This window comes from Suricata suricatta, chromosome 5, assembly GCF_006229205.1.
Source record: "Suricata suricatta isolate VVHF042 chromosome 5, meerkat_22Aug2017_6uvM2_HiC, whole genome shotgun sequence".
Classification (NCBI taxonomy): Eukaryota; Metazoa; Chordata; class Mammalia; order Carnivora; family Herpestidae; genus Suricata; species Suricata suricatta.
Genome location: NC_043704.1, coordinates 148,760,204 through 148,777,879, shown reverse-complemented (window position 1 = coordinate 148,777,879; position 17,676 = coordinate 148,760,204). Strand labels below are relative to the sequence as shown.

General features: G+C 43.0%; 1 protein-coding gene across 1 annotated transcript in view; it reads left to right on the top strand.

Annotated features, from left to right (window-relative positions):
- Positions 1-17,676, top strand: part of CLASP2 (cytoplasmic linker associated protein 2) — a 164,555-nt gene that overhangs the window by 133,114 nt on the left and 13,765 nt on the right. The window contains exons 33-37 of the mRNA XM_029938780.1: positions 6,515-6,674; positions 7,516-7,723; positions 9,422-9,528; positions 10,708-10,861; positions 14,291-14,516. Of these exons, the coding sequence (XP_029794640.1) occupies positions 6,515-6,674; positions 7,516-7,723; positions 9,422-9,528; positions 10,708-10,861; positions 14,291-14,516 (855 nt within the window). The remainder of the gene's footprint in view (positions 1-6,514; positions 6,675-7,515; positions 7,724-9,421; positions 9,529-10,707; positions 10,862-14,290; positions 14,517-17,676) is intronic.

Genomic DNA, 17,676 nt, shown 5'->3' with positions numbered 1-17,676 from the left:
GCATCTGGTGGTGCCCCTGGGTGGCTCAGTTGGAGCATGTGACTCTCCATCTTAGGGTTGTAAGTTCGAGCCTCATGTTGGGTGTAGAGATTACTTAAAAATAAATCTGGGAAAAAAAGAAAAAGACATCTAGCAAAATCTTAACATCCTTTCATGACTAACCGCCCCCTCCCCCCCCGCCGGGGAAAAAAAAAAAAAAACAAGACACACAACAAAAAACCCTAGCAACAGAAGGGAACTTTCTCAACCCAACAGAGGGTATCTGCAAGTATCCAGAGGTAAAATCATACTTAATGGTGAAAGACTGGATGCTTCGTTCTTAAAATTAGGAGCAAGACAGGATGTCTGCTCTTACCATTTCTATTCAACATATTCTATACAACTTAATATATACAATGCATTATACTATATTCTGGTCGAAGTGTGCCGTACCATTATGCCTAAAACTACATACAATTAGCAATTTGTATTTCTAGTCATAACAAGAAAATAAAAAATGAAAGGCATCCATCGCAAATGATAGAGAGTTAGTATTCAAAATCTATAAAGAACTTACCAAACTCAACACCCCCCCCCCAAAAAAAAGATTATCCAGTGAAGAAATGGGCAGAAGACGTGAATAGACACTTTTCCAAAGAAGACACCCACATGGCTAATAGACACATGAAAAGATACTCAGCATCACTCATCATCAGGGAAATATAAATCAAAACCACAATGAGATACCACCTCATGCCTGTCAGAACGGCTAAAATTAACAACTCAGGAAACAACAGATGTTGACAAGGATGCACAGAAAGGGGAATTCTTTTGGTAGGAATGCAAAGTGGTGCCGCCCCTCTGGAAAACCTTATGGAGGTTCCTCCAAAAATTGAAAATAGTACTACCCTATGACCCAGCAATTGCATTACTAGGAATATATCCAAAGGATACAAAAATGGTGATTTGGAACACCTGGGTGGCTCAGTCGGTTAAACATCTGACTTCAGCTCAGGTCATAATCTCGCAGTTTGTGGGTTCAAGCCCCACATCAGGCTCTGTGCTGGCAGCTCAGAACCTGAAGCCTGCCTCAGATCCTGTGTCTCCCTGTCTCTCTACCCCTTTCCCGCTCACACTGTCTCTCGCTGTTTCTCTCAAAAATAAACATTAAAAAAATTAAAATGCTGATTCAAAGGGGCATCCCAGTGTTTATAGCAGCACTATCAACAATAGCCAAATTATGGAAAGTGCCCAGATGTCCATTGACTGATGAATGGATAAAGAAAAAGAAGTGTGTGTGTGTGTATATACACACACAAACATACACGTACATACTCTGGTTTCTCTTCAGATCGCATAAATCTTTCACCTTTTACGAACATACACATACATATGCACAATGGAGTATTAGCAGTGAAAAAGAGTGAAGTCTTGCCATTTGCAACAACGTGGATGGAACTAGAGGGTATTATGCTAAGTGAAATAAGTCAGAGAAAGACATCTATGATATCACTTCTATGTGGAAATTGAGAAACTCAACAAATAAGATAAAAAGAATAAGATAAAAACAGAGAGGGAGGCAAACCATAAGAGACTCTTAAATGCAGAGAACAGGGTTGCTAGAGGGGAGGTGGGAGGAGATGGGCTAAGTGGGAGGTGGGCCTTAAGGAGGACATTCTTCGAATGAAAATGAATCACTGGGTTCTGCTCCTGAAGCCAAGATTACACTGTATGTTAGCTAAGTTGAGTTTAAAGTAAAATAAATAAGTAAAAGGAATCCAGATTGGAAAGGAAGAAGTAAAACTATTTCCGTTTGCAAATGATATGATTATATATAGAGAAACTTCTAAGGAATCACTAAAAAATTATTAAAACTAATAAGTTCAGCAAGGTTGCAGGATACAAAATCACTATACAGAAGTCAGTTATATTTTAAACCCTTGAAATGAGTAATCCAAAAATGAAATAAATCACTTTCATTTACAACAGCAGCAAGAAGATTAAAGTCTGTAGGAATAAATTTAACAAAAGAAGTGCAAAATTTATAGTAGAAACTACAAAACAGTTTTGGAAGAAATTACAGATTTGAATAAACCACAAAACATTCCACGTTCATGGATGAGAAGACTTTATATTGTTATGATGGCAGTAGTACCCAAAGTGATCTACAGGTGAAATGTGATCCCTGTCAGAATCCCAGAAACGGGGAGAAATTTACAAGCTCTTTCCAAAATTCATATGTACTTGCAAGAGACCCATAATAGCCAAAGCAATCTTGAAAAAGAACAAAGTAGGAGGACTTCACACTTACTGATTTTAAAACCTAGTGTAGTCAGGCATACTTAAGAAAACTGCAAACTTAGTTCCAGACCACTGCAATCAAGCCCAGTCACATGATTATTTTCAGTTCCCAGTGTATATAAAAGTTATCTTTACACTATGCTGTGGCCTGTTGAGCATGCAAAAGCATTACGTCTTAAAGAAAAAAAAAAGTATATCCCCCTAATTTAATAATACTGCAAAAAAAGGCTAATTATCATCTGAGACTTAAGAGTCATAATCTTCTGGCAAGTGGAGGGGCTTGTCTCGGTGTTTACTCATCAGGATGGTGGTTGCTGAAGCAATGGCTGTGGCAGTTTCTTGAACTTTGGCAGAAATGGTGGGAAACAGGATGGAAATTCCTCAGACAACAGTAGGAATACCATATGATTCGATAATTCTTCTACCGGTTATTACCCAAAGAAAATGAAAATGCTTTGGAAAGGTATTTGCCCCCCTGTGTTTATTGCAGCATTATTTCCAGCATTATTCATAATAGCCCAGATATGGAAGCAACTCAAGTGGTAGATGAATGGATAAAGAAGATGTGGTATTTGTATGCAATGCACTATTACTAGCCATTAAAGAAAATTTGCAACAACATGGATGGACCTAAAGGGTATTATCCTAAGTGAAATAAGTCAGATTGAGAAAGACAAATAGCATGTGATTTCATTATGTGGAATCTACACAACAAAGCAAGTGAATATACTCTTTTACTTGAACACTTAGAGGTCTTAGTAGAGCTTTTTAATTGGCTTCATTTCAGTTTGACTGTGTCTGGGGCCAGGGAGGCCGGAGGAGAGGAAGAGAGGGGAGTGGCTGGTCAGTGGAGCGGTCAGTACCCCCCAACATTTACTGATGACCTCTGCTATCTCACCAGGACAGAGTTTGTGGTACCCGAACAATTACAATAGTAACATAAGAGATTGCAGAACACCGTGACAGATGTAGCAGTGAAGAAGTTTGAAATGTTGCAGGGATTATCAAAATGTGACACAAGAAGAGTGAACGCTTTTTGAAAAAGTGTGCCAAGGGGCGTCTGGGTGGCTCAGCAGCTGAACGGCCGATTCTTGATTTCAGCTAAGGTCATCATCTCATGGTTGTGAGATTGAGCCCCACATCAGGCTTCACACTGAGCATGAAACCTGCCTAAGATCCTCTCTCCCCTCCACCCCTCTCCCCTGTTCATGCGGTCTCTCTCTCTCTCTCTCTCTCTCTCTCTCTCAAATCAAAAAAGAAAACCTGCCAATAGACTTGTTCAACAAACAGGTTGCCACAGAACTCCAAAATACATAAAGAGCCTATCAAACTCAGCACTCACAAAACAAATAATCCTAATTTAAAAATGGGCAGAAGACATGAACAGATATTTCTTTAAAGAAGACATACAGATGGTCAACAGACACGTCAAAAGATGCTCAAAACCACTCATCAAAGAAATGCAAATCAAAACTACAATGAATTACCCTTCACATCTGCTAAAATATGAATGGCTAAAATAAAAAACATAAGAAACAAGTGTCGGTGAGGATGTGGAGAAAAGGAACCTTCTTGCATGGTTGGTGGGAATGCAAATTGGTGCAGCCACTGTGTATGTGCTGCCGAAGCGAGCACTGGTGCAGCCACTGTGTATGTGCTGCCGAAGCGAGCACTGGTGCAGCCACTGTGGTCGCTCAAAAAATTAAAAAGGGACCTATCATATGATCTAGTAATCATACTGCCAGGTAGTTCCCAAAAATACAAGAACACTAACTCAGAGGGGTACATATCTCCCTATGTTTATAGCAGTTTATTAGTTTATAATAGCCAAATTATGGAAGCCACCCGAGTATCCATCAATAGATAAATGGATAAAGAAGATGTATATATACATAGTGGAATATTATTCAGCCATAAGAAAGAATGAAATCTTGCCATTTGCAACAACATGGATGGAGCTAGAGAGTGTAATGCTTTGCAGAACAAGGCAGAAAAGGACAATACCCATATGATTTCACTCCTGTGGAATTTGAGAAACACAAGCAGGGCCCCTAGGTGGCTCAGTTAAGCATCCAACTCTTGGTTTCAGCTCAGGTCATGATCTCACAGTCTGTGAGCTCGAGCCCCACGTCGCACTGTCATTGTGGAGATTGGTCGGTATTTTCTCTGTCTCCCTCTTTCTCTGCACCCCCCCCTTCCTCACGTTCACAGTGTCTTTGCCTGTCTCTCTCAAAATAAATAAACTTTAAAAAAGGGGGGGGAGGGAAAGGGAGGGAGAAACAAGAAGCAGACTTAACTATAGAGAACAAACGGAAGGCTATCAGAGGGGAGATTGGTGGGGAGGTGGGTTAAGTGGTAACGGAGCGCACTTCTGATGAACACAGGGTGATGTGTGGAATCGCTGAATTACTGTGTTATACACCTGAAACTGGTAACACTGTTAGGTTAACTAAGAGGGATTAAAATTAAAACTTTAAAGAAGGGGAGGGAGGCACCTGGTTTGCTCAGTCAGTGGAGCATGCAACTCTTGATCTCAGGGTTATGAGTTTAAGCCTCACGTTGGGTGTAGAGATTACTTAAAAATAAAATCTTTGGGGCGCCTGGGTGGCTCAGTCGGTTAAGCCTCCAACTTCGGCTCAGGTCAGATCTCACATTCATGGGTTCGAGCCCCGAGACGGGCTCTGTGCTGACAGGCAGCTCAGAGCCTGGAGCCTGCTTCCTGTTCTGTGTCTCCTTCTCTCTCTGCCCTTCCCCCTCTCATGCTCTGTCTCTCTCTGTATCAAAAATAAATAAAAAACATTAAAAAAAATAAATAAAATCTTTAAAAAATAAAAAGAAAGAAATGGAATACAGTACTCTAGTAAAGACCTGGTTGGTGCTGTGAAATCAGTAAATGAATTAATAAAAATGTATCTAGGGCCACCATGGTGTCTCCGTTAGGCTTCAACTCTTGATCTTGACTCAGGTCATGATCTCACAGTTCATGAGATCGGCCCCATGTCAGGCTCTGCACTGACAGCATGGAGCCTGCCTGGGATTCTCTTTTTCCGTCTCTGTCTGCCTTTCCCCCACTCGTCAAAATAAACATTTTTTTAAATGTATCTAGTGAAGAAAATGTGATCCTAAAATATAAACTAACAAAAATGGACTTTATCAAAATATACTTACAAACTATTGCATTTTAAATCACACAACTTAAACCCATATTATATAATTCAGAAATTGAGAAATAGATTGTTAGAACATAAAGAAGGCTTATACAGGAGGTTAACTCATGATAAGGGTGTCACTTCACGTCACAAAGAAAGGATACACTGATCAATAGGTGGTTTTTGGAACAGTTGGGTTCTCTGTCTCTGGGAGAAAAGAAAGCTGAATCACGCGCCAAAATAAACCCTAGATGGAGAAAAGTGTACCTTAACAATTGTGAATTCATTTGCTTAAATAACCTTGAGGCAGGGTTGATATTTTTCAAAAAAGAGAATCGTAACATTTTGTTTCAAAGTACAAATAGTTTCAGGAAGCACTATTAACATGTTAGAGTGCATACCCACACTATGTGTATGTTGTTGTTTTTAGGAAAATGGGCTTATGTTATGTCTGTTGTTTTATTATATTTTTCCTTCAGCAGCGTATAATAGCCCCCTCGCGCTTTCTTCACGTCCAGGGCTCTGCTGTCTGGCAAGGCTACAGCATGTAGTGTGCCATTGCACCAACGAAGCGTAATCTAACCGTTCCCCTAGTGTTGTGTATTCAGAGGTCAGAAACATGGAACACTTAGCTTTTCAAAGAATGGGACCTGAAAACGTCCAGAGCAAGATACGACGCACATTTTCCTCTGAGTCCTGATTGTGAAGTAGATGGGTTTCTTTCTCCTCTCATTAAGTTTCTGTGAAATCTGAATTTCAGAGTTTGGCTTTCCAGAACTCGGTTACTTTAAAAGAAGGAAGTAAATTTTTAAGTTTTCTTAACTGATCTGAGTAAGCTTTGTTTTATTCCCATTTCCACCAAAATATGAGACTAGTTTTTCACTTACATAAAAGTGAAAAGTAAAGTATGAAGTTGCTCCGATGGGCTTTGAGCAGCTGAGGGAGAGACCAGGTTCCCCTGCTTTCGAAAAGTACCGTCCTGTGAGGCTTTCGTACGGCGGACGGTGTAAAGCGAAGAAGCGGTACCATTCGTTTACACGGAAAAACTTTTGAGAGCTCCCTTGTAGTCTTTTCTGATACCGTAGGATGGGTCTTGCTAACAGACGCACATCGTAAATTGAGACGAAGCACAGATGCTCATGTGCCCCATTCGCCAAAGCTATGGCGGCTCGAGGCCGAGATGCCGAGTGCGGTTCCTGGGGCTGGGGCTCGGCGGTGCCGGGCTCGCCGCTTGGAGCGCAGGCTGTGACGCTCACTGCAAAACAGACGGCAAATGCTATTTTGCTTTTTCCTTTATTTATAAAAGTGAAGGTCTTTGTTTTTCTTCCGGCTAGGGAAGAAAGGTACTGTTCTAGGTCTCTCATAAAAGTGAAGTGGTATAATGGGAACTTCTGAAGGGTGTGGGATACCTATACAGAGGTACTTCCATCCGTCTTCCTGCGATTATTCAGAAAACTGAAGTAATAGTATATATTGGTAGAGTAACCCTGGAAACTGTCCTGGGGTGCCTCAGTGACTCAGTTGGTTAAGCATGCAACTCTTGATTTCATTACAGGTCATGATCTTGAAGTTCGTGAGATCAAGCCCCTTATCAGGCTCTACGATGACAGTGCAGAGCCTGCTTGACATTCTCTCTCCCTCTCTCACTGCCCCTCCCCCACTCACACTCTGTCTCTCAAAATATATTTTTTAACCCTGGAGACTTGTTAACTTTTGCCATTGATTGCTAGATTATATTTTTGACAGTTTTTATAGTCCCTTCTTACCTTCAAAAAAATAAATGGTGGGTCACCTGGCTGGCTCAGTCGGTTAAGTGTCCGACCCTTGATAAGGGCTCGGGTCGTGATCTCTCAGTCGTGGGATTGAGCCCCATGTCGGGCACTGTGCTGACAGTGCAGAGCCTGCTTGGGGTCTTCTCTCTCCTTTTTTTTCTACCCCTTCCCCAATCGGGTATGCTCGCTTTCTCTTTCTCTGTCAAATATTTTCTTATTCTCCTAGCAACAAAATTTGAAAGTATGTAAAGACAGCATCTTTTTCTGAGGAAACGATGGGCTTGTGCTGTATTGAACAGAAATGCTGAGTGAAGGAAATGGAGTCCTCTGAGTCACCAAAATACACTCATCTGCTTCTTATATGTGTTTGTTTTACAGGCGGCACAATCTGTGCTGATTTCCTTGTTTGAACTCAATACCCCAGAGTTTACAATGTTGTTAGGAGCTTTACCAAAAACTTTTCAGGATGGTGCTACCAAGCTTCTTCATAACCACCTTCGAAACACTGGCAACGGGACCCAGGTACTTTCCGTTTTCCTCTTGGCTGTCATGTGACATGATGGTTGGTTTCTCAGAAATTGCTTGTGCTTACATGAAATCAGCTTCTGATCCTAGTGTATCATTTTTGCATCTGTACGGGGCAGCATTTCCTAAGCAGAATTAAATATCGTCCTGGAAACAGCACGGTCCTGAGGCTTGTCGTGTTTGTATCATTATTTGGCGTCCATTAGGTTGGTGGTGAGCGGCGACCAGGATATGAACAGAAAGTAAAACCTGCGTGGCTCTGCAGGCTGTCAGAACGCTTGGGGTAAACTAGTCCCTGTTGGAGGGCTAGAAGGGAGGACTTGACTAACAAATAAGATCTGAAGAAAATGGGGATTTAAAAGGTGTGTTGGAAAGCCCGTTCACAGGTTTGTGGGTCCTTAGTTGCTTGAATGTACAAAATTTTGTTTTGGGAACGTAAGGTCTGAATAAATGAAACATTACAGTGTTTCATATGCCATTAATGGCAAGCATCATTTACATAAAATGCCTAAAGAATTGAACTTCGGTTTTTTAAAAGGACAGACCTTTTATCACGGTTAAAGGAGAAATTAAATTCACTTATAGCTTCACCTTACTTATAGCCTTTACTTAAGGCTTTACCTTAAGCCTGAGGGTTAAAAATAATCAGAATAATTTCTTGGGATTAAAGCTGGTTGGTTATCTTTTTAAAAGGAGAAGGAATCATTTAATTATATCTGAACAGTCAGGCAAATTAATAATATGAGTGAATGTTCCTTCTTTGGTATGTTTGCAGAAATCATTTGTAAAACAGACTCAAGGAGGAATAAAATTTAAGTATTAGTAATGGTTAGAAGAAGGAAATTGGCTCAGAATGGGAAGCTAATTTATTTGTTTATTTATTTTGAGAGACCATGAGCAGAAAAGAGCAGAGAGAGGGAGAGAGAGAATCCCAAGCAGGCTCCACGCTGCCAGCACAGAGCCTGATGTGGGGTTCAACCTCACAAACCATGAGATCATAACCCGAGCCAAAATCAAGAGTCAGACATGTAACCAGCTGAACTACCCAGGCACCCCAGAATGGGAAGCTAAAGAGACAGAAACAGAGTGTGAGCAAGAGAGGGACAGAGAGAAAGGGAGACACAGAATCCAAAGCAGGCTCCAGGCTCTGAGCTGTCGGCACAGAGCCTGACACAGTGCTTGATCGTGACACACCGTGAGATCGTGACCTGAGGTGAAGTCGGACACTTAAACAACTGAGCCCAGGCACCCCAAGCATCTGACTCTTGATTTCAGCTCACATCATGATCTCATGATTCATGGGATTGAGCCCCACGTTGGGCCTACTTGGGATTCTCTTTCTCTCTCTCTCTGTCCCTCCCATGCTCACTTGTACACTCACTCTCTTAAAATAAATAAACTTAAAAAACAAATTGTTAGTTTGGGATCCTACTGAATCTTTGAGGAGGAAGATGTTAATAATATTTGAGAGAAGGAAGTGGGTAAGGAAAATAAGAGAAGACTAAAGAGTTAGATTTCCAAATAGAAAGTTTTTCCCTACAGAAAGCAGAGATAAGGACTTGAATATTTAAAATATTGACTGACAAATATGCCTCTTTCATACTGTTCCACTTCTTGATTGCCTGGTTTCCTTAAGAGCCTGTTAGTTGAACTTACATGTCATGTGTTAATATTTATTTGATTCCCTCCCATCAGGGTTCCATGGGGAGTCCTTTGACAAGACCAACACCACGTTCACCAGCCAACTGGTCCAGTCCTCTAACTTCTCCTACCAATACATCACAGAATACTTTATCTCCAAGGTAACGAGTTCTTTTCCATCATGGTTTGTGTTTGCAGATTCCCATTCTTAGACAACAGACATTAATATAATTCCAGTTGATTTCCACTTGACATCAAAGGTCTTGACATGTAGAAACTTAGCAGATTCAAAAAATTTTTAAGTTTATTCCATAACTAACCCTATAAGTTAAATCAATGCATAGGATATCAAATTTTTTTGGTAAGTGAAAAGAAAACTGGCTTTTGTAAATTACTGCTTACTGCATTAAATGGCATAGTTAGGTTTCTCAGATACGCTTTTAGACAAAAGCATAAACATAGTGAAGAATAGGGAAGGGCCAAATATAAAATAACATTATGACTGTGTCTTAGGAAAAATGTGACTGTGAGATTGAGCCTTAATACAAAATATAAGCTTTGTAAAATTTTCACACCCTTGTGACGTTCAAGCCCGGGGTTTATTTCCAATGAAGTTCTTCACTCATTAATGGACTAGTATTTTTCCCTTTTCCTAACTTTTAAGAAATAGTTTGCACAGGAGTCCATTTATTAATGTAGTTACTAACTTTATTATTAGCTATGTAGCACAGCATGTTTCATCATATTCATTACACTTGTAGAATAGTTCAGCATCTAAGGAAGAAAAATACATGGCAGACGAGCCTATTTATTCCTTGTTACGCATATGTGACGATTTGATGGCTAAATCCCAGCTTCCGTTGAGTTTTAGAATTTGGTTATAGAATTCTATTATAAACACGTATGTTCACTATTAAAACATCTCTGCCTTCCTATAAATCTGTGTAAAATACATTTATCTTCTCTTCAAGTTATGCCATCATTGTAAGCGAGTCCCGGGAGTTAGCAAACTTTCTGTAAAGAGCCATATGATAAAGTTAACATTTTTAGATTTCAGGGGCCATGGGTTGCTGACCTCTGGTAATCAGAACATTTTTGAAGGTGAAAGACAAGCGAGGCGTTACGGGCTAGCATTCACAGTGCTCGTAAGCGGCCCCTCGTGGGTGGACGAGGGCACATGTACCTCCACTGCTTATAGTTGTCAGGTTTGGTTTGGTTTTGCTAATTATGCTTTGGGGAATATACATTCTCATCCTGTCCTATAAACATCCTGCATAACCTCAAATGTGTTTTGTGTTTTAAAACGACACGCAAATAACAATTAGTTGTCTTTTTCATAGTGCATTTGATTATGACACAGAAAATATGAACTCTGAAGATATTTATAGCTCTCTCAGAGGTGTCACTGAAGCAATTCAGAATTTCAGCTTCCGTAGCCAAGAAGATATGAATGAGCCATTGAAAAGAGATTCCAGAAAGGATGATGGTGATTCTGTGAGTATTTGAATGTTCTTACATTGCAGACTTTTTCATTAAGAGGCTTTTGTTGGATTTTTTTTTTAACTTTACTTTCCGTCATTTTCAGATGTAACTTTTTAGGGGTCACTCTGCAAGCGTTCACTGAGTATCTACCACATGTCAGCACTGTGCTGGGTCTCAGATTTACAAGGCAGAGTTGCTGCCCTTAAGTTCCTCATAAATTTTCAGATAGAGATGAGTACTATTGAATTTTAGGTTAGAACATAAAATGAATCTATTTTTCCTTAATTTCGTTTATTTTGAGAGAGAGAGAGCGCACAAACATGCACAAGCCGGAGAATAGCAGAGAGAGAAGGAGAGCGAGAATCCCAAGGAGGCTCCATGCCGTCAGGGCAGAGCCCGGTGTGTGGAGAGGTCTCACAAATCACGAGATCATGAGCAGAGCCGAAATCAAGAGTTGGACACTTAAGCATCTGAGCCTCCCAGGCGCCCCAAAGTGAATCTATTTGCAATGAATTGGTCAGGGAAAGCCTCTCTCAGTGGGTGACTTTTGCACCGCGACCTAAATAAAGCCGGACAAGACCTAGGTGGGGAGGATTCCATAAAAGAAGTGGCAGATGCGAGGACATTTGGATGAGAACAAGCTGTGCTCAGCTGGGAACCAGGGCGGGAGGCGGCGGTGTAGGACCAGATGGAGGAGTCGGGGCGGAACGTGGCCACGTCGCATGGGTCTTGTAAGACCAAACGTGTGCAGATTGTCCGTTCCCCCCAGTGCAGTGACAGGGCTTTGCATCGTCAGTTTGTGTGGCTCTAGTTAAGGGTGTTATGACCCATTTTTCTGACGTGGCTGAGGACTGCTCGGTTTGTTCACATAAAGAGCAGCTGTTTGGGGAGAGGGAAGGAACAAAACAAGCAGTCGTTTCTTACACTGCCGCTGCATAGACAGTTCTGTTTTCTCCAAACAAGCCAGCCCGCCATTTCCCGTGGAGTCCGTGGTTTCTCAGCGTTTGCAGAGTTGTTCGGCACATCGCTAACGGGCCCTCCTCTGTCCTCCCGACTGCTGTCCTGCTGTTGTCACGCGGGCCAGAGCCAGCTCGCCACTCCTCTTTGAGGTGCCCCACCCCGAAAGTAGTAACAGTTTAGGAAGAATCACTGCTAGGGACTTTTTCCCTCCGAGATAGCAGGTGCAGTGTGGGGAGCTCCGACAGGATTCTGGCAGAATAACTTCAAACCCCACTCCTGGCAGATATATATTATCACTGCTAACCCTCAGTGTTTTCATTAGGAAAATGAGGCGATGGCTGTATAGCTTGAGAGTTGTAACTATAATAAATGATGACTCTGTCCAGCCCACGCCTACATCCGGCTCCCTGTGGAACTTCTCATCTCCTCCCCGAAGCTGCTCCTAGTCACTTAGCCAAAACCCTTGGACCAAAGAATTGTCCGTCTCTCCTCTCTTTCTCTCATCCTTCACACTCGCTCTGTCATTCTCTTTTCAAAATATATCCAAAGTCCATCCACCGCCTTCACTGCCATTCTGGCTTGAGCCATCACTGTCATCAGTTCTCACACCTGGGTTGTTAAAATAGGCACCTAACTGGCCTCCTTGATTTTGCCGTTGACCTCCTGTCATCTGTTTACACACCTCTGCTTATAACTCTATGGAATGTCCCAGAATAAAAGCCAAAGTCTACCCAGTCGGCTTTTTTCCCTGTTACGTCTCTGGCTGCATCTCCTACTACTTTCCTCTGCTCCAGCCACACTGGCATCCTTGCTGTTCCTTGAACTTCCTGGGCTTGCTCTTGCCTCAGGGCCTTTGCCCTGGCTGTTCCCTCTATATTAAAGTCCTTCCTGGCTGATTTTCTTCAAGCCTTTGTTCACACGGCTTACTCCACTGCCCCAGCTAACCTGCACCTCCCTCCTCCCACCACAGCCTCGCAGTCCCTGTAGTACCGCACCGCCTGCGCACACTGATCACCGCCCACCGTCCTCTCCTCTCACTCACTCTTTATGTTTGGAGATGTCCGTCCCCAACTAGAATGTAAACTCCGTGAAGGTGGACAGCATTCTCTTCTGCTCATTAATACCCCCACCCCCCGCCAAGAATGAAGCCTGGCACACAGTGGGTGCACAGTAAATATTTGAAGAATATTTGTAAAGCATCTGAGTAATGGCTCAGCACATAGTCGCTATGAGTAGACAGTGGCGTTTGGTGATACTGGTGGTTGTAATGAGTGTCATACTAGTGTTAGCATCAGTGGTAGGATTGGTGTTTTATGATAAGTATGTTAATGTGCTTAAACTCCAGACATCCTTTCAAAAGTTACAGTCCTTGAGGCCTTTAAAAAAATTTTTTATTCTTTTTTTATTTATTTTTACTTTATTAATATTTATTTAGTTTTGAGAGAGAGAGAGAGAGCATAAGCATAGGATGGGGAGAGAGAGGGAGACACAGGATCTGAAGCAGATCCAGGCTCTGAGCTGTCAGCACAGAGCCTGACACAGGGGTCAAACCCAAGAACCATGAGATCATGACCTGAGCCGAAGCCGGACACTTAACCGACTGAGCCACCCAGGCGCCCCTTATTTTATCTTTTAATGTTTTACTATTTATTTTTGAGAGACAGCACAAGTGGGGGAGGGACAGAGAGAGGGACACACAGAATCTGAAGCAGGCTCCAGGCTCTGAGCTGTCAGCACAGCCCAACCCAGGGGCTCAAACACACGAACCATGAGATCATGACCTGAGCCGAGGTGGGACACTTTACCAACTGAGACACCCAGACAGCCCCCCTCCCTTTTTTTCAGAGAGAGAGAATGCACGTGCGAGAGAGAGAGAGAGAGAGAGAGAGAGAGAGAGAGAGAGAAGGGAAGAGGGAGGGGAAGAGAGAATCTTAAGCAGGCTGCACGTCCAGCATGGAGCCTGATGCGGGGCTTAGGTCTCAAGACCGTGAGATCATGACCCGAGCCGAAATTAAGAGTTGGTCACTTAACCAGCTGAGCCACCCCGGCACCCCCAAAATTTGATCCTCTCGTCCTTTGTTGACATCCTCTCATTGTGTGATTTACTGCCTTAATAGTAGACTGTGGCGGTGTTTAGTTCTGTGCTGGTAACACAAGTCCTTCTTATGTCTGTAACTGGCACAGCGGGCTGTGATCCACGGACTGTTTTCTGGGGGAGCCTTTAGCAAGGGACTATGGGAATCATGGGAAACAGCATTCTTTGATGGTTCTTATTTGCTCCCACAGCTGTGGGTTTTGTTTTTTGTTGTTTTGTTTCTGTTTTTGTTTTTTACATGTTTACTATAAGCTTTGACATTTTGAATGTAAGTTTTAACTCCTCATGTTGATTCCTTTGAAGCACTAGAGAAACATCTTATTAGAATTTCAAAGAAGTATTTACAGAGAAATTAATTTGCTGTACCTTCCCCTTCCCATTAATAGTGTGGCGGTCCTGGGATGCCCGACCCAAGGGCAGGAGGTGACACCACTGACTCGGGCCAAACATCCCTTGATAATAAAGCTTCGTTACTGCACTCAATGCCTGCCCACTCGTCTCCGCGCTCGCGAGACTATAACCCGTATAACTACTCCGATGGCATCAGCCCCTTCAATAAGTCTGCCCTCAAGGAAGCCATGTTTGACGACGACGCCGACCAGTTTCCTGATGGTAAGTTCTGGGTCATGTTTGGTCACCTGTGCTTTCGGGGACTGGTGATCAGTGAAGCAAAGGAAAGAGACACGCTCTTTTATTGTGAGTCCCTAAGAAGTCAGGAGTTGTGGAGTGGAGCGGTTTTCTCCCATCACTAGGAGCTCATTTCTAATGGTTTGGTAGTTTTCTGCCCCAGAATGAGACACGGGGTAATTCTGAAATCATCCTCGAATCAGAAAAGCCATACTGACTGCACAGAAACCACTGAAATCAGTTGTAGCTTATAAATTTAGTTTATCTGTAGACACAATTCAGTCATTAATTTTTATACCGGTGTGACAAAACCCTTGGAAGAACAACCCATTCTTTGTAAGAGCCCTTGAATAAAGTGTGAAATCGTGAACTCTAAGAAGGTGCATTCAAGACCCGATGTGGGGCAAGTTACCGTTAGAATTTGAAGTCAACTTCGGACTAACTGCAGCATTTCCGGTGGCCTGGACGTTTACTAGGCTGGGCGGCCTGACCCGGGGTTGGCTGTTCTTCAGCGTCACTTCCAAAGGAGGCTGGAGACGTCCCCCCTCCCCGCCCTCCGGTCACGTCACGCAGTTAGGTTCACATGGGTCAACGCTGCTACAAAGCACAAAACACTGCAAATGGTTTAGGTATTTTTAAGAGGAAGGATTACGTTTTTCCCTGCAAATTAGATAATTCATTAATTTTTTATTGAAGACTCAGGTAAGGTAAAGTAGTGGATAACTGTATGTGGGTAAATTTGAAAGTTCCCCCCTAGCATTCGTGTGAGATTATACTTAGGTAGTTTCTGGCTTTCCTCGGTCCCCAGTGTTGCTGTCAGTGAACATGTTTCTGCATGAACTTTGAGTTTTATAATTTGGTAAGTGGAAAAATATCTTCATTTTTACTTCTTTGATGACCAATCAGATTGATGAATCATGTTTTTACCAATATGTCATGTTAAGAGTCTTAATACATCGGGGCACCTGGGTGGCTTAGTAGGTTAAGCATCTGACTTTGGCCCAGGTCATGATCTTGTGGTTCATGGGTTTGAGCCAGACTCCAGGCTGGCAGCTCAGAGCCTGGAGCCTCCTTTAGATTCTGTGTCTCTCTCTCCGTCTCTCTCAAAATAAATAAACATTTAAAAAAAAAAAAAAAAAAAAGAGTCTGTGGGGCACCTGAGTGGCTCATTTGGTTAAGCAGCCGACTTTGGCTCAGGTCATGATCTTGCGGTTCGTGAGTTCAAGCCCCGTGTTGGCTCTGTGCTGACAGCTCAGAGCCTGGAGCCTGCTTTGGATTCTGTGTCTCCCTCTCTCTGCCTCTCCCCATTCACACTCTCTCTGTCTCAAAAAGGTTTTTTTTAATAATTAAAATTTTTAGAAAGAATCTTAATATATCTTAATTATGACAAAGACAATATTAAGACAGTTTGCCAAACTGAGTCTGAATTACAGAGGAATCTATAAATTGCCGAAATGATTGACTTTGGTGTGTTTTGATCTGTCACAAATGCTGGCTCTCTTGCTGAGGGTTATTTGTGGTAGCAGCAGAAGCAGAGGGAACCGCACTGGACATAGCGCAAGCGTCCTTTCACCCTGCGTGGTCCCCGCAGCCTGGAAAACTGAGCCCACAGGCTTGCAGCTTTGTTCTTAAATTACTTAGGTGCAGCGGTCACATGCTTGTGGACCAAATTTGCTCTGCTGGCATTTCTTGTTTCAGCTGCAATTTATATATATATATATTTTTTTTTTAATTTTAAAGTAATCAAAAGCTTAAAAAATGTACAAAGAACTTTTCCTTGGACCTCTCGAGAGTAAGCTTTCCAACTGACGCTCCATCGCCGCAAACACTTGAGGCTGTACTCTCCTTAAAGACGCTCTCGATGCAACCGCAGTCCACTGCTCCGCGTCAGGGGGCGCTCTCCAGTGCCTTAACCGTCGCCTACCCCTGTTGGATTTTGTCCGCTGTCCCAGTGAGAATTCCTTGAGCCAGAAGGTCCACTCCAGACCTTGCGTGGAGGCGTTTACAGGTCTCTGTAGTCCTGTTCAGTGACCGTGCGCTTGTGAAGCACAACTATATTTTCGCATTTCCCTCCGTTTGGGTCTGACGTTCTCGTGATTGGATGCAGGTCATGCGCATCCCAGAAGTGGTAGTCTTTCGGGTCATAAATGGTTTCGCTTTGCCCTGTGGCTGGTGATAGAAACTTTTATCACTTGATCGTGCTGCTGCTTACCAGGCTTCTCCACTATGAAGTTACTCTTTTTATAATTAATATGGGCCTGGGACGCCTGGGTGGCTCAGTCAGTTAGGCGTCCAGCTTCTGCTCAGGTCATGATTTCACAGTGTGGGTTCGAGCCCCGCGTCGGGCTCTGTGCTGACAGCTCAGAATGCCTGGAGCCTGCTTCAGATTTTGTCTCTCTCTCTCTCTCTCTCTATCTCTGTCCCTCCCCTGCTTATGCCCTGTCTTTCTGTATCTCTCAAAAATGAGTTAACGTTTAAAAAAATGTATAATTAATAAGTGCTTTGCAGGGTGGTACTTTAAAACTGTGTTAAAATGTATTCATTTAAAAAGTTTCATTTACGTATTTATATGAACTCATGGTTTGCATTGTACTCAGTGGTTGTAACATCATTATTTATCTTGAGGCTCTTACGGTCTTGGACTTGACCTGTTCCTTTGACAGTGTCCCCATCCTTGCATGCTGGCATGATGAAATGTTGTCTTGGAATCCATCATTTATTTCTCCAGGAATGGGTCCTTGGTTTCATTTAATAAAAAACAATCATTCAAGCTGGAGTCTGGGCACCAGGTGTCCCCGAGCTGGTGGGCCATCACTACTCCTAAGCCCTCTGAGTGGCCAAAGCTAAGGGAATGCATACATATGCGTGTCTGTATATGCGCACACGTGCACACTGACTCCCATCTATTTCTATATCAGGAGATTATTCTAGTTTCCTCCTTTTCTGTATGGACACCCCCTTTTTCTGACACTGGAAGACCGGCTTTCCTCATCTTTAGTAGGTTTACTTATTTGATCAGTCTCCCTGTATGCAGCCAGTTTTCCCTCTCTGCCCCCCCCCCCCCCCCCCCCCCCCCCCCCCCCCCCCCCCCCCCCCCCCCCCCCCCCCCCCCCCCCCCCCCCCCCCCCCCCCCCCCCCCCCCCCC